Below are 22028 nucleotides of genomic sequence, written 5' to 3' on the forward strand. Positions count from 1 at the left end.
TCATAAATGACGAAACTGGAAGAGCTAAAGAACGCAATGGTGTCAGTGAACTGATCATTGACATAATCACTCTTTTAAAGCGGTTAATCAGGTGGCAACAGCTTTGGAAAAACACATTTTACCAACATCCCACTTTCGACAAAAAGGGAATACATCGTCCGATGTCGCTGAGTTTTTTTGTGTGTATTTTTTGACGTTCGTTAAGTGTGTGTTATCTTAGTGCTAAATAAATAAATTTCACTTGTTTTTTCATTTAATTTATATTTTGTTTAAAATACTAAATTTTATTCTACTTATATTATTTATTAGAATAACGCTATCTAGCAATATTAAAGTAAACTAAATTAGCTTAAAACAGCGCCATCTAGCGACACTAATGAACACTATGTTGTTAATTGTAACTATGACGCGGTCATAATTCCGTTACAGCTTCACCGTTTAGATTAACCACGGCTATTGCGTGCTCTGAAGGCGGCCGCCAACAAGGGATTTCTGCGTATAAAGGTTCTGAAGTCGTGTTATCTATGACATCCATTTTTGCTTCACATTTTAAAGCTTCGATAGTGTAGTCAGCGACAGACAACGGCCGCTGTATCAGTAGATCCTCTTCACATCGCATAGATGGCGACACCGAAGAACGAGTCGGCATTGTTCCAAAATCGTGGTTTCTCCTTGGTAAATGATCGTAATGACATTCCAAAATTCCTAAAACAATAATAATTAAATGAGTACTTTTACTTATATCATATTTAACTATTTCATAGTTTTTATAAATATTCAATCAATCTTACCTCTAAAATTTTCTAACATAACTGGTGAAATTGTTTGCACGACGACAGGTCTCATAAATTGTTTTAAATTTCTGTCTAGCGTTGATATAGGTTGGTAATGGCATTTATCAGAATGTGGAGGGTCTAAAAAATAAAAAAATAAAAATAAAAATCTTGTGGCCCATGAGGGGATCGAACCCGCGACCTTCGCGTTATTAGCACGACGCTCTAACCAACTGAGCTAATGGGCCGCTGTCAGACACACCGAAATTTTGTATTATAAATTACATTATGTAACAAAGTTGCTGTATACTATTGATATTTTTAACCGACTCCCACAAAAGAAGGAGGTTCTCAATTCGTGTGTATTCTGTATTTTAATTTAATTGCGATCTCAGAAGTAATTTTCGAGTAATTATTTGACTATTTTTTCGTCGATTTACTTTGTATTATATCACATAACTTTTCTTTTTTTTCCCTTAATCCTAACCCTAAGGTTGCCTGGAAGAAATCGCTATCGGGCGATAAGGCCGCCTCATTGTGCATTATGCTTTTTTTTCTTTAAAATTCTGTAATAAATTACTCTATGTAGTGTACAATAAAGACTAAAATAAGAATAACTTTTCACTAATTTTACCGATTTTGATGATTCTGGTTTTAATCGAAAGCTGATATTTGTTCTGTGGTACTATTTAAATTTGATCGAGATATGATTACTACTTTTTGAGTAATCTTTGTTTTGAGCAACCGCAATCATTCACTGTCAGATCGCAACATATATTAAAAATAATATTCAATTCTCGTACACTATATTTTTATTCTAAAAAAGGAGAACTACAGTAAAAAAAAAATATATGTCTGCGTTATCAGAACCTCTAATCTTATATAATAAGTACCTATGTATAATGATAACAAAAGAGATTTTATTAATATTTAAAAGCCAAATTATATTTCAAATACGTCATTACCTGGTAGAGGTGTATGAAAGATGCTCCTCACGTACGGAGGTGGAACATCTTTGTCATCCAACATTACTTGCATTCGCATATCGTTCATTTTCCTCACATCGCCATATCTAGGCCTTCTGCACCTCTCTATCATCACTATAATAACTGCAACCGTGATGACAGCCATCATTACCCCACCAGCTATACTTATCACGGATATCAAGTCCATCGAAGTATGTTCTTTATCCCTATCACTCATTACAGCCGTTATGTGCTCTGGTTCTGTCAAAATATGAAAAGTTTCGTCTTCAGGTGGCTCACGAGTGGTTATTTTGTAAGTATTAATTTTTGGAAAACCTGTTTTAGTAAGATTAGCTTTTTCAGCATTCCCATTGAATGATTTAGCTTTTTCTTGTAACTTTATTTCAGGTAATTCTTTTGTTTCATTAGTGTTAATAATATGATGTGATCTATTTTTCGCTTCGTCCTTTACGAGTATCGGTTTTAATTTTTTATTTATCGGAGGAACGATTGTTATTTCATGTGACATATTTTTATGAACACTTTGTTTGTTAGTTGAAAGTTTATTTGTTAGAGAGTTAGAAGAATTCAGCGTTTTAATAACTCCATTCGTCGTGCTTGGCATGCTGTTAGTTGTTCTACTAGTTGCCAAAGTTGTATTCACAATTGACTTAGTTATATAAGTTTGTTTATCAGTAGCTATTGTAGTTAATGTTTTCTTTGATGTGGGTGGTACCAGTCTTCGAGTTGTATTGTTTTGTGGTATATTAGTTGTTGTCTTATGAAAACCCAAATTTTTTGCGTTGATTGTCGATAGTACTTTTATAGTGAATGGAGTAACGGTAGATACATGTGATGTCATAGATTTAGTGAAACCTTGTTCTGTTCTGTTTTGAAATATTAATGACACGTTGCTTTTCTTTGACATATATGATGCAGTAGTTAACGCTATTTTTTTGAATGTCGCGTGGGATACTGATGTTGGTATTATAGATACAATAATGGTCCGTGGTGTCGTATTTTCTGAGATAGCTTCGTTTTTATTAGTAGCACTCTTGACTTTTGTGTTTAATTGATCATGATTATGTTTTAATTTGTTTTCAACAAATGTCAGTTCACCTTTTTGAGTTGGTCTTATCCATATCTCCTTCGGTTTGAATTTTATCGTAGTAGGATGACTTTTAGAAGAAATTTCACGTTCTCTGGTAATTTCGATTTTTGTGGTTTCCTTTTGCGCCGGTAAGATTGTAGTTAATTTCGATAGGGTAGTGCTTATGTCGGTAGTGGAAGTTGTCGTCGTAGAAATGGTAGAGGTAGTAATAGTGGTAGTTGATGGAGCAATAGTAGTGGTTGGAACACTAGCAATAACAGTGGTAGTAGTTCGTAATGGAGTTGTGGGAGATTTAGTTGTTATTGGAATATTCACCATTGTCGAAGATTCATGCTCAGTAGATAAGACAGTTGACGTACCTTCCATTGGAGTTTCAGTTCGATTATATATAAAATTTGGTACATTTACTTTGGGAACTTCGGCTATTTGCTCGGTTTTACTTTCTATTTCCATTGTTGTAAGATGTGTAGTTAAATTTGTCACCATGGGAATTGAAGTTTTCTTTATTAGCAAAGTTGTTGAAGTTGTCGGTGTTGTTTCAGTCTTTTTTGTTGTGAATGTCGTCTTTGTAGTAGGAAATGTAGTAGTTGTTGTTTGAGGAGTTGTAAAAGTTGTGACAGGGATTTCAGTCATGGCAATACTAGTTGTCGGTACAGTTAATACAGTAGTGGGAAACGTCTTAACGGAAGATTTAGTAGTTGTTAGTAATTTCTCCATCAAAGCGGGTGGTTCCGGAATTGTAGACATTCTGGTTTGACAACTGCAAAATAACAAATAAAAAAAAATCACTCATAATGAAATAACTTTTTCGGATTTTATCGTAGTTTATTATGTTTTTAGAAGCCTGACGTGACGTTTCGGATATTTTACAGCAACCATGGGCACGGGAGAACTCTGGTCCTTATCATCATCAAAAGCTAAATAATTACATTGTTAAAATACTATTATTTTAAAAGGAAAAGAAAATAACAAAATACTAAATACATTTGTATGTGTATTGGCTATTAAGCAATAACAATCATAATCAGGATTTGTGATGTTTGTGATGAGTGAGTTTGTGTCTGACTTTGAAATATAAGCCAAACAAGAGCTAATTATATCTCAGTTATTCTGAATTGTTCTTATGTGGTTATACTAATTAGCAAACAAATACACTTTGTGGCAGCCATAAACACTTTCAGTTCGACACAAGAACACAAGAAAAGTTAACAGTAGTCTTAAAGTGTACACTACGTAAAGTATAATTCTGTTGTTACGAGTCGTTGTCAGAATTGGCCTGTACTACTACATTCGAAATTTGGGTATAAAATATTACTTAGCTAATATATTGATATTTTATTAAAGTTAATATATACCAAAGTGGGAACCCACCTCTCACCTTGCCATCCGTCATCACAATCGCATTCTCCGGTACTTGGATCACATTCACCGTTAACACACTCTGTGCAATTGTTTACACAGTTTGGACCCCATTTATTTGGAGGACAATCTGAAATACAGACTAGTTTATTAGCTATTCGATTTAATTTATGGTAAGTATTGGTTTACGCTAGATGAATGTCATTTTGAACAATTATTTCTGATTTCAATAAACAGAATATTTGCGTGCAAATAATGACGTAATCCTGTCCAACATACACTTCATTATATCAATAATAGTTTTTATTTTACAGTTTTATCAAAATTACAAAATTTTCCAGTTAGAATTCTCATTGAGAGCACGGTTCAGCTCGATCGTATCATAATAATGCTTCAACATCAAAATAACCTAAATATGTCAAATTTCGGCTTAACCAAACACAAAACAGACACACAAATATTGTAAAAAATGAATGAATGAAAGGAATGGTTGAATGATGAATTTAAATGTAATGATATCTAAGAAATCCTGTATATAGTAGTACCCTGAGTACACCCTTGTCCAGTCTTCCCGTTGGGGCAAATCGGTACGCAGGAGACGTCCTTCATTTTATACCCTGGGCAGCACACGGCCACCTCGGCTATGCGTACCTCAGTCTGAAAACATTGACAAGTGTACCGTTGAAATTTTAAGTTTCCAATCGTTTCATATAATATTTTTGTTTAACGCCCCGCATAGGGCAGCAATATTTATAAAGCCTATATTGTGTACGTTAAGCTGTTAGTCCCGGTTGTTATCATAGAAAATATTACCCACCGGTTTAGGAGTATAAATCACATGTCTACAGCAGCTTGTTTGATTATGGTCTAAGCCTTCTCCTATACAAAGAGGAGACCTTTGTCCAGCAGTGGAACGTATCAGTTTGATTCAATTCTTAAGTGAAAAATATCGGACACATGTTAACTAATACTAAGCTAATGTTTAAGCTTACGTTTTATTTCACTATTTTTAATACAAGAATAATCCAAAAAAGCGTCATAGGTGATATAGATATCTGCTAAAATACCAAAAATTCACAACAGACGCACAAAGAACGTTCTCCTTGAAAGAAAATAATTAAACATTAAATACAATCATTCCACTCAGTTATTACCTAATTATTTTATTTATCAATCAAATAAACAAAGCTAAAATTGATTTTGAGCAATCACGACACAAGCCAGTATTAACAACCTTCTTCGGAAGGTTTTCTTCACACATTCATTTTGCTGTCTACAATAATTTACCCATAGGTACCAATAATCAACAACTATTAAATCACGTTGTTCTACTTTACCCCAAGGACTAGCAACGCTTACAATCGATATTATTCACATTAAGTATACTTTTTGTTATTTTAAGATACGTATTATAATCGTGTATAAATGTAATGAAGATCGTGCAAATATTTCCATTACTAAGTAAAAATATTTATTTGTAATTATATCAAAAAAATTAATCGTTAATTTGACTTCAAGTCACACTTCGGTTCCTATGATAAGTAGCAGTATTGCTGTTTTGTTCCTTCTCATTCTAGTGATTATACTTAGTATGCATTTGTGTACTATTAAATACACTGTCTATTCCGGTAAAAATGAATACGTATAAGGCTAGGAAAGACTTGAATAAATGTAATACAATTATTAAAATATTGTGAGGTATTAATATAAAATTTTATATCTATCTTTTACAGCTACGCTACACTATAACGGTTTAGATCTCTCTTCTAGTTCTCTTTTTTAGTTTTATATCCTAAAACCTATCTAAATTAATAGGCTTTATTACGTACATTTTTACTGATAGATCCTTATATTGTTTACACTTATTCATTACATTCAATTTTAGACAACTCTCACTGAATATGAATTCAGTACATAAGAACCTAAATAAAATGGAATGAGATGAACCTTAAGCTTAGAATTTAAACTGTGTGTCATAAAAAAAATATCACTCTATCTTTTTCTTTTTATCCTTACAAGTACCTCAAGTCTAGTGAGGTCGCGCATCTCAGTACTCCACTTTGAGCACCTGGGCGGCATGGAGAAGCACCACTCGTAGGTTCTGATGGACATCGGCGCGCGGTACTTCACACGTTTCGTTATGTTGTATCTGTAATCAGAGGATAAATTAAGAAAACTTCGAAAACAACATTCCTAATTCAACATTCCTAATTAGAACGTGTTAAATGCGATTCATTAAATGGTGTCAATATTATTAAACCATGTTTACTGCATTAATTAAATCATACTTTAAGATGTCTTATATGCCGTTCCTAAAATGTGTCACACGAAATTTTACCGTTTTGGACCTCCCCTACCCCCTTGTCACGCTAAGCTACACTTTCAGTGATAACAGATCACAAAAGCCCTGGCAAATGATTTCATGATTTAAAATGGCACACAATTAAATATTTCTTTTTTGAAGATGTAAGCAATTTTTTCGCTTTGTCATACCTCACGCTAAGCAAAGACCCACCCTTTTTGGCGAAAGTATTTTATAGTTTTTATTGGTACAAAGTTTGAGTACAAAGGAAATAATCTAACCCAACAAAATTACTTATACCAACAACATATGTTTATACAGCAGTCAGCATAATTGTAATTACATTCGGATTTCTTCTCTGTATAATTCAACTCCTCATGCTATCATATGGCTTGATTGATTTTGATGAACTCTTTATAAGCGTTTGTGTGGTTTCCCGGGTGGTTAAAGTGCTAAGTGCCTTATTTGTTATTTATTTATTTATTTTTAACCGACTTCAAAAAAAGGAGAAGGTTACTCAATTCGACCGTATATATGTTTTTTTTATTTTTTTATGTATGTTCGGGCATAACTCCGTCGTTTATGAACCGATTTTGATAGTTCTTTTTTTGTTGGAAAGGAGATATGCCTAGTTTGGTACCATGATAAGGAAACCAGTATCTGATGATGGGATCCCAGATAAATCGAGGGAAACTCTCCAAAATCCGCATAACTTTTTACTCGTTGTACCGATTTTGATGATTTTTAATTTAATCGAAAGCCGATGTTTATCATATGGTCACATTTAAATTTCATCGAAATCTGATTACAACTTTTGGAGTAATCTTTGATAATTCGTATTTACTTGACTATTTTTTCGTCTACCTACGTTGTATTACTTGTCCATATAATTGAAGTCGTTTGCCTGCAAACACAATTATTAATTTCTTCTGTCCAAAAGTTATTTTTTACTTTATTTGCACTCAATCTTTGTACTTCGGCTCATATCAGATTTTTATTATAACGACGGTTTTAAAAATGTAAATTAAATAACACTATAATATATATTAATGACGTTATTATATCTTAATATATAAGTACTTACTTAAGAATATAGTAGCACATGGGAGTACTTACCCTAGGACTAAAAAGGCCAAAAAGGCCCTGCAAGCCGAGCATGCAAGTAATAGGGATTTAAAAATTTATGAATTTATGGAATGGGTGGTCAAAAAAAGTTTAATCTAGTAAATTATACGGAATAGGCGGCCAAAAAAATGGTCAGCCGAATAATTTTGGGGCGGAAAATTTTATGGACATAGTAGGTACATAGACGTTAAAATGTTACTTACTTCTGTTGAACTGTGCAAACATTTGGTCCGCTCAAAGCCACCACCTCCGTCACTATCACTATGACGAGCATTGTCACCACACACCATAATTGTTTTGAAGTCCTTTCCCATGATATATTTAAAGGCATTTTCACTCGAATCGCTTTCCATCCATTTCGTCTTCACATATACAGTCACATGTTTAAGCTGTAACACAATCTAAAAATATATTTATGTGTTTTGAGAAATGTAATTATGAATCAAATAAACAATAGATGCTATTATGGTATTGTAAAACGTTTAATAAATATTAGTATATTAAATTGTGGCGTACACATATGAACTATTTATATTATGATTATATCAAACCTCATTTTGTTTCTATATTTTTATGAATTTTTTTTTGATAGATTTCAATAAATTTTTTTCGACGTTCGTTAGGCATGTGTAGGCACCTTATGGCGAAATGTTTTCATTTCATTTAAATCATATTTCAATAGTATGCAATGAAAAACTGCATACATTTTTGAACACTTTTTAGGTGTATGTAAGTTCTGCTAGGAAGAATCACCAAGAAACTTCGCAAAGATTCAACAGTGATTCAAAGAGTATTCAAGTTATGTAAAAGTGTGTCAGTTATGACGTTAGCACACATAATTGATGGCTGAGCTAGGGAGCAATTAACTCCCCCTCATCCCGAGTTAGATGACCTCGTCAATATTACGGTTTAACTAAAGTATCATTAAATGACAAGTGACTTTAAGGTCCTCTTTGATATAATAAAATATTGTTATTATATTATGTATCTTTTAAATAATGAATAATGATACTTGTGTGTATGTAAGGTAGTGTTTGTTTGTGTGTCTTTTTTCTTTGAGTTAACTCTTAGCTGCGAACATCACAAATATTTGATTTAAAGCTTACAACAAACCTATATTCATAATATATTTGTCATGGAGACTCACGTATATTAGTGGATGTGCTTAACTCTATAAGAGATTTCTTCCAGCAAATCTGACAACTTTTTGAGTGTTAATTACGTATTTAAATTATTATAGTTATATCTATATTGTGATAAAGTTATTACAAAATATAATTACAATTTTATTTTATTCCGCTCAATATGTTTACATAAAAAGTATAAACAAAAATTCTATATTTACAAGAATGTGTTATCAGGATTTATCAAATGCAAGTTGTCGAATAATATCGAATGTTTACTTATGCAGTTTGTTTATTTATTTACCAACAATTAACTCAATTTAAAATAGCATAATAATAATATACAAAGTATTAATAATATTAACAAGTATGTAAGTGCACTTTTAATTATAGGCTGCCATTGTATGCAATTTTCAGTCATTTATAGTTGTACTTAATTGGTGCAAGAAATACAACAACTGACAATTTATGTATTATAAAAATTGTAAATAGAGTAAATATTTATATTAATCATTCAAATGTTCGCCTATACGCAGTGGAGCAGCGTGGTAAATTAGGCTCCAATCCTTGTCCCACATGGAGAAGGAGGCCTATGAGCAGCAGTGAGATGATTGTGATGATTTGTGATTTAAATATTAATTTCTATCATTAGGATGCCGACCAATGGCGAGATAACCATCCAACTGCTGGCTTTGAAATACACAGGCCGAAGACGGGCAGCAGCGTCTTCGGTGCGACAATGCCAGTACTGCGGTCACCAACCCGCCTGCCCAGCGTGGTGACTATGGGCAAAACACATGAGTTCACGTTATTTTTGGCGTAAACTTGTGGAGGCCTATGTCCAGCAGTGGACTGTATAGGCTGTAATGATGATTACGATGATGCGAATATATTCTCTTTAAAAGGAAGGCTACAAAGCATCACATAATGACCTATGAAAACTTAACAGTCACTATAAGTCCTGAAATAGTTGAACTACGGTTATCTAGATACATATTTGTTACAAACTTCTCGTCAACATGCAGTTTGCATCCGAAGGAAGTCAGATAATTACATTCGTTTATCAGTTACAATTAATGAAATTTTATAAACTTCAAATTAATATCGACCTTAAACATTAAAACATAAAGTCTAAAATTGTACAAAATTGCAGACGTGGTTTGACCCAAGTAGCCAGTTGGATATAAAGTTTAAAACTTTAATAGTTATAAAGTTTCAATTTGCTTCTTGTTGTATTATCTGTGTCCATGTTATTATCTGTTGTGATGTTAGTTAATATTAAAGGAGTTGAAACCCGCTAGCTATGTACAAAAACAAAATAGCTTTATTCAAATAGGCTTTAAAATCACCTACTAATCGTCATCCCACAGATTAAAGTTATGATGGTATAGATGGTAGTTACTCTTTTAAAAAAATAATCTATGTTTTAATACAAAGTTGGTAATATCTTGCATGAAATACAGCGTACCGTAAGGTAGCGTAATACCATAAACAAGTAAGGAGACATTTACTGGTCCTTTTTTGGTTACTGGTTCATAGGCTAATTTTGGAATAAAACGCTTGTGAATAGAACGCTGACACAAGATCTAAGATGTTTATATAATAATTAATTCGTTTCTTTTGAAAATTGTTTGTATTATTATGCCTTTATTAACCAGCTGCCCGGACGGACTTCGTTCAGACAAAAGTTTATAGTAAAAAAAAAATATTTTAATTTTTTTTAAGTATTATCGTGGATCATCCGTCCGGTCCGGAACATACAAAAAAAAATGCAGAATTGCTCGAGTCATTCTCGAGTTATGTGCTTAGCAACATTAATTTTTATTAATGTATGATGATAATAAGTATTTTACATTTAATGCGTGCTAATTGATATAAAGCGTTTGCTTTTCTGTTACGGTAAACACTAGATAAAACTAATTTTATCTAGATATTTGCTATAACTAAGCTTTATTTACTACTAGACATATATAAAATTTAACCGTCTTAAGTTTGTTTTAACAACACGAACGTTACATTACTATTTCATGTTAGGTACTTATATCTATGTAAGATTTCCGGAGGTGGCTGGATGACTTTCGGCTCGAACTTGGAGAGGCCTATGTCCAGCAGTGGACTGCGAAAGGCTGAAATGTGTGTATGTGTGTGTGTGTGTATGTGTGTGTGTGTGTGTGTGTGTGTGGAATTATAGAAAATATTATTATTACAGCTTATAAATATTCTTTTTGATTGAAATGAAGAAATGTCTAAGCTTATTAGTGGTAAATAGTAAGCAGTTTTCTCACTGTTTTTGAACTTAACGGACTCCTTTTGAGGTCAAAAGCTTGAGTTAATTTTAAACGATAATTTATATTTGGCTTCGAAATTCCTAAGAAAATAATAATAGAAATAGAAATGGTAAGTAAGCTTTTTATACATTTAATATAAACCTGTTACCCTGTGTTCTATGAGTAGCTTTGAAAAAACGCCATATAATAATTGTGTTTGCTCGACAATGACAAATAACCGACTTCAATTAGATCGATAAGTAATACAACTCATGTAGACGAAAAAATAGTTAAGTAAATACGCGTTATCAAAGTTTACTCGAAAAGTAGTTTTTAAACACGTTTTTATATAGAAAGTGCTTCTCGCAAGCCCTTCGTAAAATCAATCAAATTATTAAGAAGTGGTAAATAATACAAATTATATAGTAGATCATAGCGTTCCACCGCACGTCAGTACTTAAGATTGCCTCACGCGAGGCTGAATGGAGCGCGAGGCCGTAGACAAAGCTTGGTCCTACTTACCCCACTGTACTCTATATTTGCGCTATTAAATTATCTATACATGTAATAAAATGGTAGGAAAGTCAAAACTGTACATTGAATATTTTTTTAAAAGAATAATTGGGGTGTGATCTACCATCGATACCGAAGCCAAAATAAAAAAAAATATTAAAAATAATTAAAAGAATTTAAGTAGACAAGACAATTTTAAAGCAGCGCCATCTATGAGATTTTTCTGTAGATATGAAATATAAAGAAGAAACGGGTAAATTAATGTTATTTTAAAAGGTAAGGTATTTTTGGTGCTGTATAGGGTTCACGCAGACGACGTCGCGGGCAGCAGCTAGTTGTTAACTAAATGTAAGACCAAGAATCAATGGAAATCTGGACTGCTTTTACTATAGTAACACAAAACAACACTGAAATGATAAAGGAAATGCGTATATAGCTATTAAAATCGACTTTATCGCTAAGAGGGTAACTTTCTTAGGAACGACAAATTGTAGACACGGTACATTGACGGTAAGACTACTATTAAATATTAATACGAATAACTTTTTACTCTTTTATTCTTTATTTCATAGTTATAGAGAGGATACCTACTCTATAGCTAGTCAGTATTTCGCATGTATCAATTTCGTAACAGGATGCGGCGGGATGTTATCATTGGAGGCGACGACCTCTTTCTAAATTGTCAATGTTAGCTGTACTATTATTCAATTTTATTACGAGTATCGCTTGTCAAATACATTTCCGAAAGGGAAATCCGTGTAAACAGTTTAGTTGCTAACTCTTAGCTAGTAGTTAACTCCCGAGGACGTTACCAGATTAAGAGGGATTTTTTTCTCTACAGAAATTTACGATGGACGTCCTCGACGCGGATTTGGAGGAGTAACGGGATAGCTAGTGCACGTGTAGCACGTTTATCTCCCCCTGTGCCTTACTACGTCCATAAGATAGTTGAAAAACTACTTAGCTACATTAAAATCGTTCGATTCTATTCTGTAAATGTTAATTTTCGACTGTTAATGATTGAACGAAACGTTATATTGGCTGGACTAACCTTGCATATAATATTGGATTCCTTATTCAAATTTTCTTGTGAATTGCAATATTAAAAATATTTTTGCTTATTATAAAATATTAATAAAAAGTATGTATGTACTTTATATAGTGTAAATGGATACTTTTCCAAGTTACAATGAATCCGATTTTTAAATGTTAAACCTATATCAATAAAGTAGTAATCATTAACACAGTTAAAAGAAAAAAAAAACGAAAATAGAAAATAAATAAATATAAAATATTAAAAATAAATATTGTAATATCAGAAATCAAAAAGTAGTTTATATTTATTAATTTTAGTCGTTTGACACACTTTGTCGATTCGCTTTGTTCTTATTTAGCGCCTGATCATTAACTTAGTTTAATTATAGGCTTAAATTCTTTGCCTTTACTTAACGTTTCATGAGTATAAGATGTTATTATATTTGATGTAATTTCAACATAGTTGGGAGAAATAAAGTGAGAAACAAATTTAGTTTTTAACCTTAAAGAAACGTAGAGAGGGAGAAAATAATCGAAATAAAATGAAGCGACAAACGCAATAAAAAATTACAACTTGCAATTACAATCTTAAAATTTGTAGGGTAATACTAAATCTATTATTGCTTTAAATAAATAGGCTTTAAAAATTAAAGTTTTTTTTATTATGTTAATACCTACTCAATTTGAAATGTAAGGTGGGAATCTCTTTTTTCCAATTACGAACGACGATTGAAAGCTTTTTTTTTCTATCACCAGTACGTCTACCATGAGTTTTTGTTACAAGCGCACATGACATAACTACAGCAGTAAACGTAGAAACGCAACAGGAATAGTTATCTATACCATACCTATTATGAGTATTTCTAAATTTCACTATAGAGTCTATCGAGCACTCGATAAGACTTATAGTTTTAAATCCGTTATATTGGTATTAGTTACTAATATCTTTATCTCTTTCTTCCGTATAGAAAAAAGAAAGAGTAAACATGATGACTTTCGAATGAAGTGAGGTCTAAACGAAGTTTAAAATAATCCGACAAAAATGCAAAGCAGCATATTACAGTGTATTCATGCGAGCTCAAGAACTTCTAAATTTTTTCAATTTATTCCGTCAGTTTAAATGTTTAACTTAAGTTGTTGTCAAACACTTGTGAAACAATCATATTGTTTAATTGTTATACAATAATTCTAAAACAACAAAATATAAAAAATGAGAACTAATGCTTCCCAGTTCGAACTTATGGTGGATTATATGAAAAAGTAAGTGTTTATTTAAGTGTTATGGTTATTTATCTCTTTCTTTATTAACGTAAATCGTGATCATAATTTTATAAATAAATTGTATAATTTGTATTATATTATTATATTATTTCGTAAATTGAATATAGAAAATAATATTGTTATATCGTAAATTGTGTTTTAGGAACGGGGCTATGTTCTACCAAATATAATGCAATTAAATAGTATATAAACCTAATAATTATAAACTTCTCGCACGATTTTTTCAAGTGAGTGACGCAACTATAATAGTAACGTTAAACAGGGTGACATCTGTCAAATATGTTACTCATGGTAGCGAATTGTATGAAAATATCGGCGCTCTAGAATGACATTTACGAGTGTAGTTAACTTAACTGTCCTGCGAAAACTTATGGTACCAAATATAGTAATGATAGTATCCGTTAGAGGCGCTGCTCAACTTGCCATACAAATTTTCTACTACACTCGCTAACGTGTATCGTCTCTGGAAACTCATGGTAGACGTACTGGTCGGCAAACAAACGTACGGCTCACCTGATGGTAAGAGATTACCGTAGTTTATAGCCGCTTACAATACCAGAAGCATCAAAAGCGCATTGCCGACCCAATCCCTCCCCCCAGGAGCTCTGGTCACCTTACTCACCAACAGGAACACAATAATGCTTGAAAACAATATTATTTAGCTGTGGTTTGCTGTACCCTACCTCAGTTAAAATCTAAATTTCTCAGCTAATTCTGTAGTTCTATAATCGGAGAGCTGCTCCAACTAAGATGTACACTTCAGAACGTCTACCGAATATACCTACAAGTTTTCCTTCACAGTCATAAGAAACATTTGGTTATTTAGACTAGCTCGGAACCCAGTGAACTTCCAAATAAGATTAATCTGTTCTATCTACTTTCTAAATAATAAATAATGTTATCGTTTTATCTTTTGTTCACATAAAAGTTTCCTAAGGCAATTTCTGATTCAAAGCAAATAAAAATGTTATCAATCAATGCTTAAATCGATCGGCCTGTGTTTTGTCACTGGGCCGTTTGTCTAACCGAGTCTAATTGGGGTGTTTCAACTACTCCCTTCCGTTCGTCAGATTGAATTGAATTGGCTATAAAACATGACTATTTGTCGGTATATACTAATACATAGGGGGAAAACGGCTTGAAGAGTTCAAAGGTTTTCAGCGCTAACGTAACGTAAATTTCTCGTTTTTTTTTTTACTCTTTTCACGTTTTTAATCAATGCACTCTTTTAATGCGTTTCATTCGAATATTAAAAGCTAAAAGCTGAATGCGTTTTACGCGATTTAAATACTTCTAATTCCTTTGATATAACGCCTTTGTCTTTTGGCTTATGATTCCAGTTTTAATACGAGTGCTTTTAATAAGTACGTTCTCAGCTTTATTTTTGATGTTCTATGAATGAAATTTTAATGTTTTGCTAAGCTTATAAAATACTAGCCGACCCGTGCCCACTTAGTTGGGCAATTATTTTTGGATGGAAATATAATTATAGTAAAGTTTTAATCTCACTCGCATTTCTCTGACTATTCCTTCTCCTACATGGGGAAAGAGGCCTTAACCCAGTAGTGGAATATTACAAGCTGAAGCGAAGCGAAGCGTTTCTCCGACTTGATTTACATATACTATTATTTTACACTGAATTTTGTGTGCAATAACTATAAAATATAGTCTATATCACTCCAGAATAGTGTAGCTTTCTGTTAGTAAAAGAATTGTCATGATCGGATCAGTATTGGCGAAGATTACCCCCTACAAACAAACAAAGTTAGAAACTTTACCTCTTTTTAATATTAGTATAAATAAGTAAATTTTATTTGGTAAAGTTTGTTAAAAGCAAATTTTAATTTTTCAGCCAGCCCTGCGGTCACCAACCCGCCTGCCCAGCGTGGTGACTATGGGCAAAACACATGAGTTCACGTTATTTTTGGCGTAAACTTTTGGAGGTTTATGTCCAGCAGTGGACTGTATAGGCTGTAATGATGATGAATGATGAAATTTTAATTTATAGGATTTGCTTGGGATGGTATGGGAAGATTCCGTGTATTTTATGTACCTGTCTCAGTTGTGACTAAAGCTTTGATTAGTGACCTTTTGTATGTGATTAATAAGCGCGTAAAGTTGTTATAACAATCTTTTGTTGATATGTGGATAGAAAATCAGTATGAAATTAGTATAGCAAATATATAATGGTGCTATTAGTGCTGTTAGCCAACGAAAATAGCAATGATTATAAAGTTTTTGATTAACTATTTGTGCTACTGTGACTGTTTATAAGGGATTACTATAATTTGAAAACTTGCAGGATAGTTTTATGTTAACTTAATACTTTTTTGATCTTTAATATTTTTTATGTTATATTATTAATAATTAAAGTTGAAGGATTAAATCAAAGAAAGCTATATAATATAATTATTATTTTGAATGTTTTATGCGTATAATTTTTTACTGGCTATTTCATAGGTTTATTCTTTTTTAAACTAGATAAGTTTGTTAATTTAAATATTAATTTTCATTTTATAACTTATATATTGCTATGTATATTATTATACTCTTATATAAGTTATAGTATTGTTATTGTATAAAATGTAATTCTTAATTTACAATAAAGTATAAAATAAATAATAAATAAGTATTTGTATTCGTAATTTCAAAATTATTAACTGTTATTAACGTACATATAGTGTGGGAATGATCGTTTGATTTTTATAACAGCTGTTAAGTCGAGTGTCAGAAATATTAATTGTCTTAACGATGGTACCATGCAGTCGGCGTCGTACTGTAACTAATGTTTTATTTTTGTCACAGATTAAGTATCTTTAAAGATGTATTTCATAGGTATAAAATGATGAATATAATACGTGTCAAAAATATTTATAATAATAATAAATACTCTTTATTGTACACCATAAAGGAACATTACAAAAAAGATACATATAATATTCGCATATTATTTAAAATATTACGTTATTAAATAAAAAAAATTAAAATTGAAGTGTGAAGTCCTGTAAAATTTTGCTTTATTCACATTTTTAGATGTGGTTAATTGCGTTTTTTAAGACAATAAATATATTCAACTAACTGGGCCCGTGACTTCGTCCGCGTGGAATTTAACAAAATAGTTTTATTGTTGAGTTCGCAATTATAAAAAAAAACTAAATTAAGAGTAGCAGGTTACTGATTGTTTTGAAAAAAAAAATAGTTATAATCGCATTATAATCGCATTGTAAACACGAGAAGAAATAACAAAATTTTAACTCCAAGTTTCCGACTGCGCAAAGTAAACGACTTCTTTCTAGTTTATGGTATTCGCATGTATACTTAATAAAATCCCACAAACAATTTTGGAATTGTCTCAACATAAATTTAAAGTTTTTATTTAAAAAACTCAATAGATAAAGCTTATTATTCGGTGTAGGATTACATAGATGATAAAGATGTGTCAACTTAATGACGCTGTATTTTATGCAACATGTTACTAATTTTGTACTAAAACACAGTTTATATATTATTTTTCAAAAGAGTAACTGCGGAGTTTCTACCAGTATTCTACATGTAAAATGACGACTCGAAAGTGCTCTTGGGACCTATTTGAATAAAGCTGTTTTTGATTTTGATTTGTGATTTTTACTCCTTATTACATCAGCTATCTGCCAGTGAAAATCCCGTCAAAATCGGTCCAGCCGTTTCAGAGATTTGCTGAAACAAACAGATGGACAGACAGAATGACAGACAAAAATTATAAAAAATCTTATTTTGTTATATGTACCGTGTATACATACATATGAATTTAGTAAAAAGCGGTTATTTTATTGTACAAACAGACACTCTAATTTTATTTATTTGTATTGATGACATATTGAATTTTAGGATATTGAATAAGCTGAAGATATTAATCTAAAGGATTTAAGTTAATTTGTTTATTTAAAAGTTCTATCACGACTTATCGTTAGACATATCCATATTGTATAAAAGATGTTCACGATTGTGAACAGGACACATGCTACAAGACTATTATCTAACTACTTTTTGCCTATGTACAAGCATTCACGAAACAAGCTCACGAAACAATAGACAACACTTAAAACTGCTTTCAAAACGCCGCGAATTGGACGTGCACTATTTTAAGCGAAAAATGTATGAAGACAAGCAAACAGTTACAGGCAGTACACCTCCCTGCGAATACCTTCTATTGAAAAGGTTTCTAAAGAAAGATTTTACTGCAGTTACATAGAAAATGCACTTTTCAAAACTACTCTGCAGCTGTGTAATGTTTGATGAAATGTAACGTCTGTCAGAGCAATTAATCTATGAGTTAATATGGACATCCTGTCAATTGAACTCTATTTTTCGAGTTCATTCAACAATATTAATTGGTACTTCAAATATTTTATTATTACTTAATTTATTATGTTACTACTTTTAATGGTTAAAATAAATTATTGCACGTAAATAAATAAATTTTTGATTATTAATTTAGTGATTTTATTGTAAGCATTTATTTTAGTACTGTATCTGTAACTTATAAATGAAATGTTACATAAATAAAAATAAATAGTATATATTAAAATGTATATGTATGTAATTAAATTATAATTGAAATAAGTAAATTATGTATTACTTACTGCTTCACTTTTAACAAATAAAAAGTTGCCTTTTTTGTATTTTATTTAATACTAATTTTTATGTAATTAGAGCACAGAAACACTTTTTTACACAATTTTTTCACTCTATTACACAAAATGTAAACATGAGTACCAGGCGAACAGAAAATCTATAGAGGTACGTCACGTGTGTAACCCGAAATACGGCCGGGACTCGACTGGGAGAGATAGCAACGCTGTACGTAGAAAAAATAGTAGAGACGGGTCGTCCTTTATTGCTTTCTTTGAAATAGGGAGGAGTACGGAATAAAAAGACTTATAAATAAACTGTGTCGTCTTTAGCATTTGGGTTATCTTTGCATGAAAGGCGGCAAAAAATGTATAAATATGTGTCAAGATGCATAAGGTTTGAAACAAACCAAATGTTTGGTAACCTATAAACTTTGTTTTCGTTTTTTTTTTGTTGCAACTGTTTCTTGGTATTTAAGGGCAAAGTTTTAACTGACTACGTGATGGACAAAAAGCATGTTATCAAAATAAGTTTTTTTTTTATAATGAAAACAATTGTAAAGCAAAATTTGTATCAGGGTAGCATATTTTGATAGGGTATTTTGTTAAACTGTTTGCTGTGTGGTTACGGTAGTCAAAAATATAGCTACCACCTCTCTTCCCGTGGGTGTCATAAGAAGTTAGTCGCCTGACTAAGGGATAACACAGTTCCACTACCACCTTGAAAGTTATAAAGCTGACCGATGGCTATCCAGCCACCCAACTGCTGATTTGAAATACACAGGCCGAAGATGGGCAGCAGCGTCTACGGTGCGACAAAGCCAGCCATGCGGTCACCAACCCGCCTGCCCAGCGTGGTGACTATGGGCAACACACATGAGTTCACGCTATTTTTTGACGCGAATTTGTGGAGGCCTATGTCCAGCAGTGGACTGAATCAGGCTGAAGTGAGTAATTTTGTTAAACTAAATTTTCCCTACTTTTTATTAAATTAATTGATTAATAATTAATTGATATTTTATCTATATTTATCGGAATCGATAAAACATTTCTTTTAAACACTGCACACATAATCTATGCATATTATAATGTCAATATTGTTTTAATCTCTCTATATAAATAAAAATGAACGTTGCTAAGTGCATAACTCGAGAATGGCTCGACAAATGCGTTAATAGTTAATAACTATTAACTTTTAACAGAACGAAGTCTGTCCGGGCAGCTAGTAAGTCATAAAAATCAATAATTGAATGTCATCTTACATTAGGTATAAAATAATTACTAACATTATCCTAAATCCTTAGTTGACCAAGTTGATGAGATAAGCACAATTTTTTTTTTGATGTTTGAAGTTATTGCAGTCAATATAATAAAGTGTCCTGAACTGCATCAAAATTTGTTTGATTATTTACTAACCAACTCATCTGGGTTTGCCTTTACTATTCTGCTAGTTGTAGGTTGGAACGTGAGATATTATAGACCTCCTCCTTAAACAGGCTTTCACAGAACAAACAGACACAAAATATCATGGTCATAATATAGAAAAAATGATATCAGATCTCAGATAAAGTTCATTCACCCTTGTTCGTTCAGTTCATTTCTAGTGGTATTAAAAAAAATATTTCCTTAAAAAACAATGCACTCAATCAAAACAAGTGTTGACGAGCAAAATATGTAAACATATCAGGAGGCTTTGTACCAGGAAAACATCGTTCGTTTGGAGGTATAAAAACCAAAGCAGATGATTATAATAATCGAATTTAAGCTTTATGTCAATACACATAGAGTGCAATTTTGTTTGGTGCGCTTTGTTTTCCAATAGGGAAGGGTGCAATTCAATAAACGAGGCGACACGGTGGCGGGCTCTGGACTCGATATGAGTGTTTGCACCACAATGCAACCGCTTTATAGAGAATATTGTGTAATATTAGCAAATGGTATTCACGCTATCCACTTTTACGATAAATAGCGATGAATAAATGATACACGGTGCTTGTGTGCGTTGTTTTGGCTTTTTATTTTGTTATTGGCTTTTGTATGTGTTGTTCTTATAAAGATTTTAAAATCATTTATTATATTTTTTTAGAGTTCGGTTCGAATGAGGTTGCTAAAAGGTTTGAAACCTTTTTCATTCTTTTCTTTATTTGTATATTTTTTACAACGAAATTTTTTCGGAGGTTATATTATAAGAAATCGTGTTTTTGTGATTTATCATTTAAATATGTTCTCGCTCTAAATAAAGTAAAATTATAATTACGTGCTTTCTTCTTTGTAACACACCTTTTAGTCGCTCGTTTGTCCTAGATATTCTAGATGCTAAACTTTGGGTATATATGGGTAAATATTTCTAACACATGTCCAGGATAAACAGTTATCCTAATAATTTTCTGTAGACAGTAGGATTTATTTGAGATATAGAAGGAAATATCTAGCTCATAATCTGAAGCAGCGTGACTGGGGAAGTACCTCCGTCTTACAGAAGATCTCCTGTTGAGGGATGTCAGGGTATTAAGAGAGTTCCTGATTAGAAACGTGAGTGGATTCATCAACTTGTTAACAATGCTCCTGGAAACGCAGACGTGTATAGGCTGTGGTGACAGCTTATTATCTACTAGACTGTACGCATGTTTCGGTACCAACTTAATGAAAAAAATTACGCTAATAAAACCGCGAAATGCGGATAGTAAGCCATAACTAACAGCTACAAGTCATTGATTATATACTACTAATAAACTCATAGAAAGTACACTCAGAATTAATTTAGATCGTTATATAATTCAAACATCAAAAGACAGACCACCCAGTAACAGACGATGTACGTGGGTGGACAAATTGACTAATAATGTTAAGTTATTGTAACTCAATCTTCACCCGCATAATGTATAGTGGGGTTGGACTCATTCCTGAGAATTATAATATTCGGTGATACAGCTGACTTGCTGGTAGACGTTTAATTGTTCCAAGATATTTGTTCGAATTTTAAATTTTATTCGATCTGGAACTTTCCTTTTTGGAATGCTGCAATGCAATGAATTCAGAATAATTTTGAAAACTTTCCACTTAGATTTTGTAATAAAGTTTTTGTACGTCTGAAAAGTAGTACTCATTAAATTTAGCCAAAAGGCCAAGAAGCGATGAAAATAGTAAGTATGAGAGTATAAAACTACTTTCTACGAATTTGATGCCATTAATTTTTTTGTTATTATGTAGTATCTGTTGTAGGTATAAAAAATGCAATTTTAATTTTTCTTTCACATCTACATTTTTTTTATTATTGTTATATACTGACGAATTAAACATAAACAAAACGAAAAAAAAAAAAAAAATCAAAATTTTATTGTTATCATAAACTTTCATATATTTACAAAAAATACATCTTTTAATAATTAAGATTACACGTGTAGTTAGATATTAAAATATAACACTGGATATTACCCTGGAATGCTTAATTTATAAAAATACTGAAAAAACATTACACAAAAGAGCTAACGCACACTTACGTATGACGCGTGTATACGTGTAAAATACAAGTGATAGAGTAATGTGAGTGACACGCACTCACG

The 22028-nt window shown here is 31.9% G+C and overlaps 1 protein-coding gene and 1 non-coding gene across 2 annotated transcripts; both read right to left on the reverse strand.

Moving 5' to 3' along the window:
* Window positions 1-241: 241 nt before the first annotated feature.
* On the reverse strand, window positions 242-7966 carry LOC123655081 (mucin-5AC-like). Its single transcript, XM_045590918.1, has 7 exons — window positions 7839-7966; window positions 6231-6357; window positions 4754-4865; window positions 4221-4338; window positions 1739-3609; window positions 792-914; window positions 242-705 (listed from the first exon to the last, which is right to left on the reverse strand). Exons 1-7 carry the CDS (start codon window positions 7964-7966, stop codon window positions 413-415), a joined length of 2772 nt encoding a protein of 923 aa, XP_045446874.1. The 3' UTR covers window positions 242-412.
* On the reverse strand, window positions 948-1021 carry Trnai-aau. Its single transcript has one exon. It is a non-coding gene; the product is annotated as a tRNA-Ile (tRNA).
* Window positions 7967-22028: the final 14062 nt, after the last annotated feature.

The sequence above is a fragment of the Melitaea cinxia genome, chromosome 7, assembly GCF_905220565.1.
Source record: "Melitaea cinxia chromosome 7, ilMelCinx1.1, whole genome shotgun sequence".
Lineage (NCBI taxonomy): Eukaryota > Metazoa > Arthropoda > Insecta > Lepidoptera > Nymphalidae > Melitaea > Melitaea cinxia.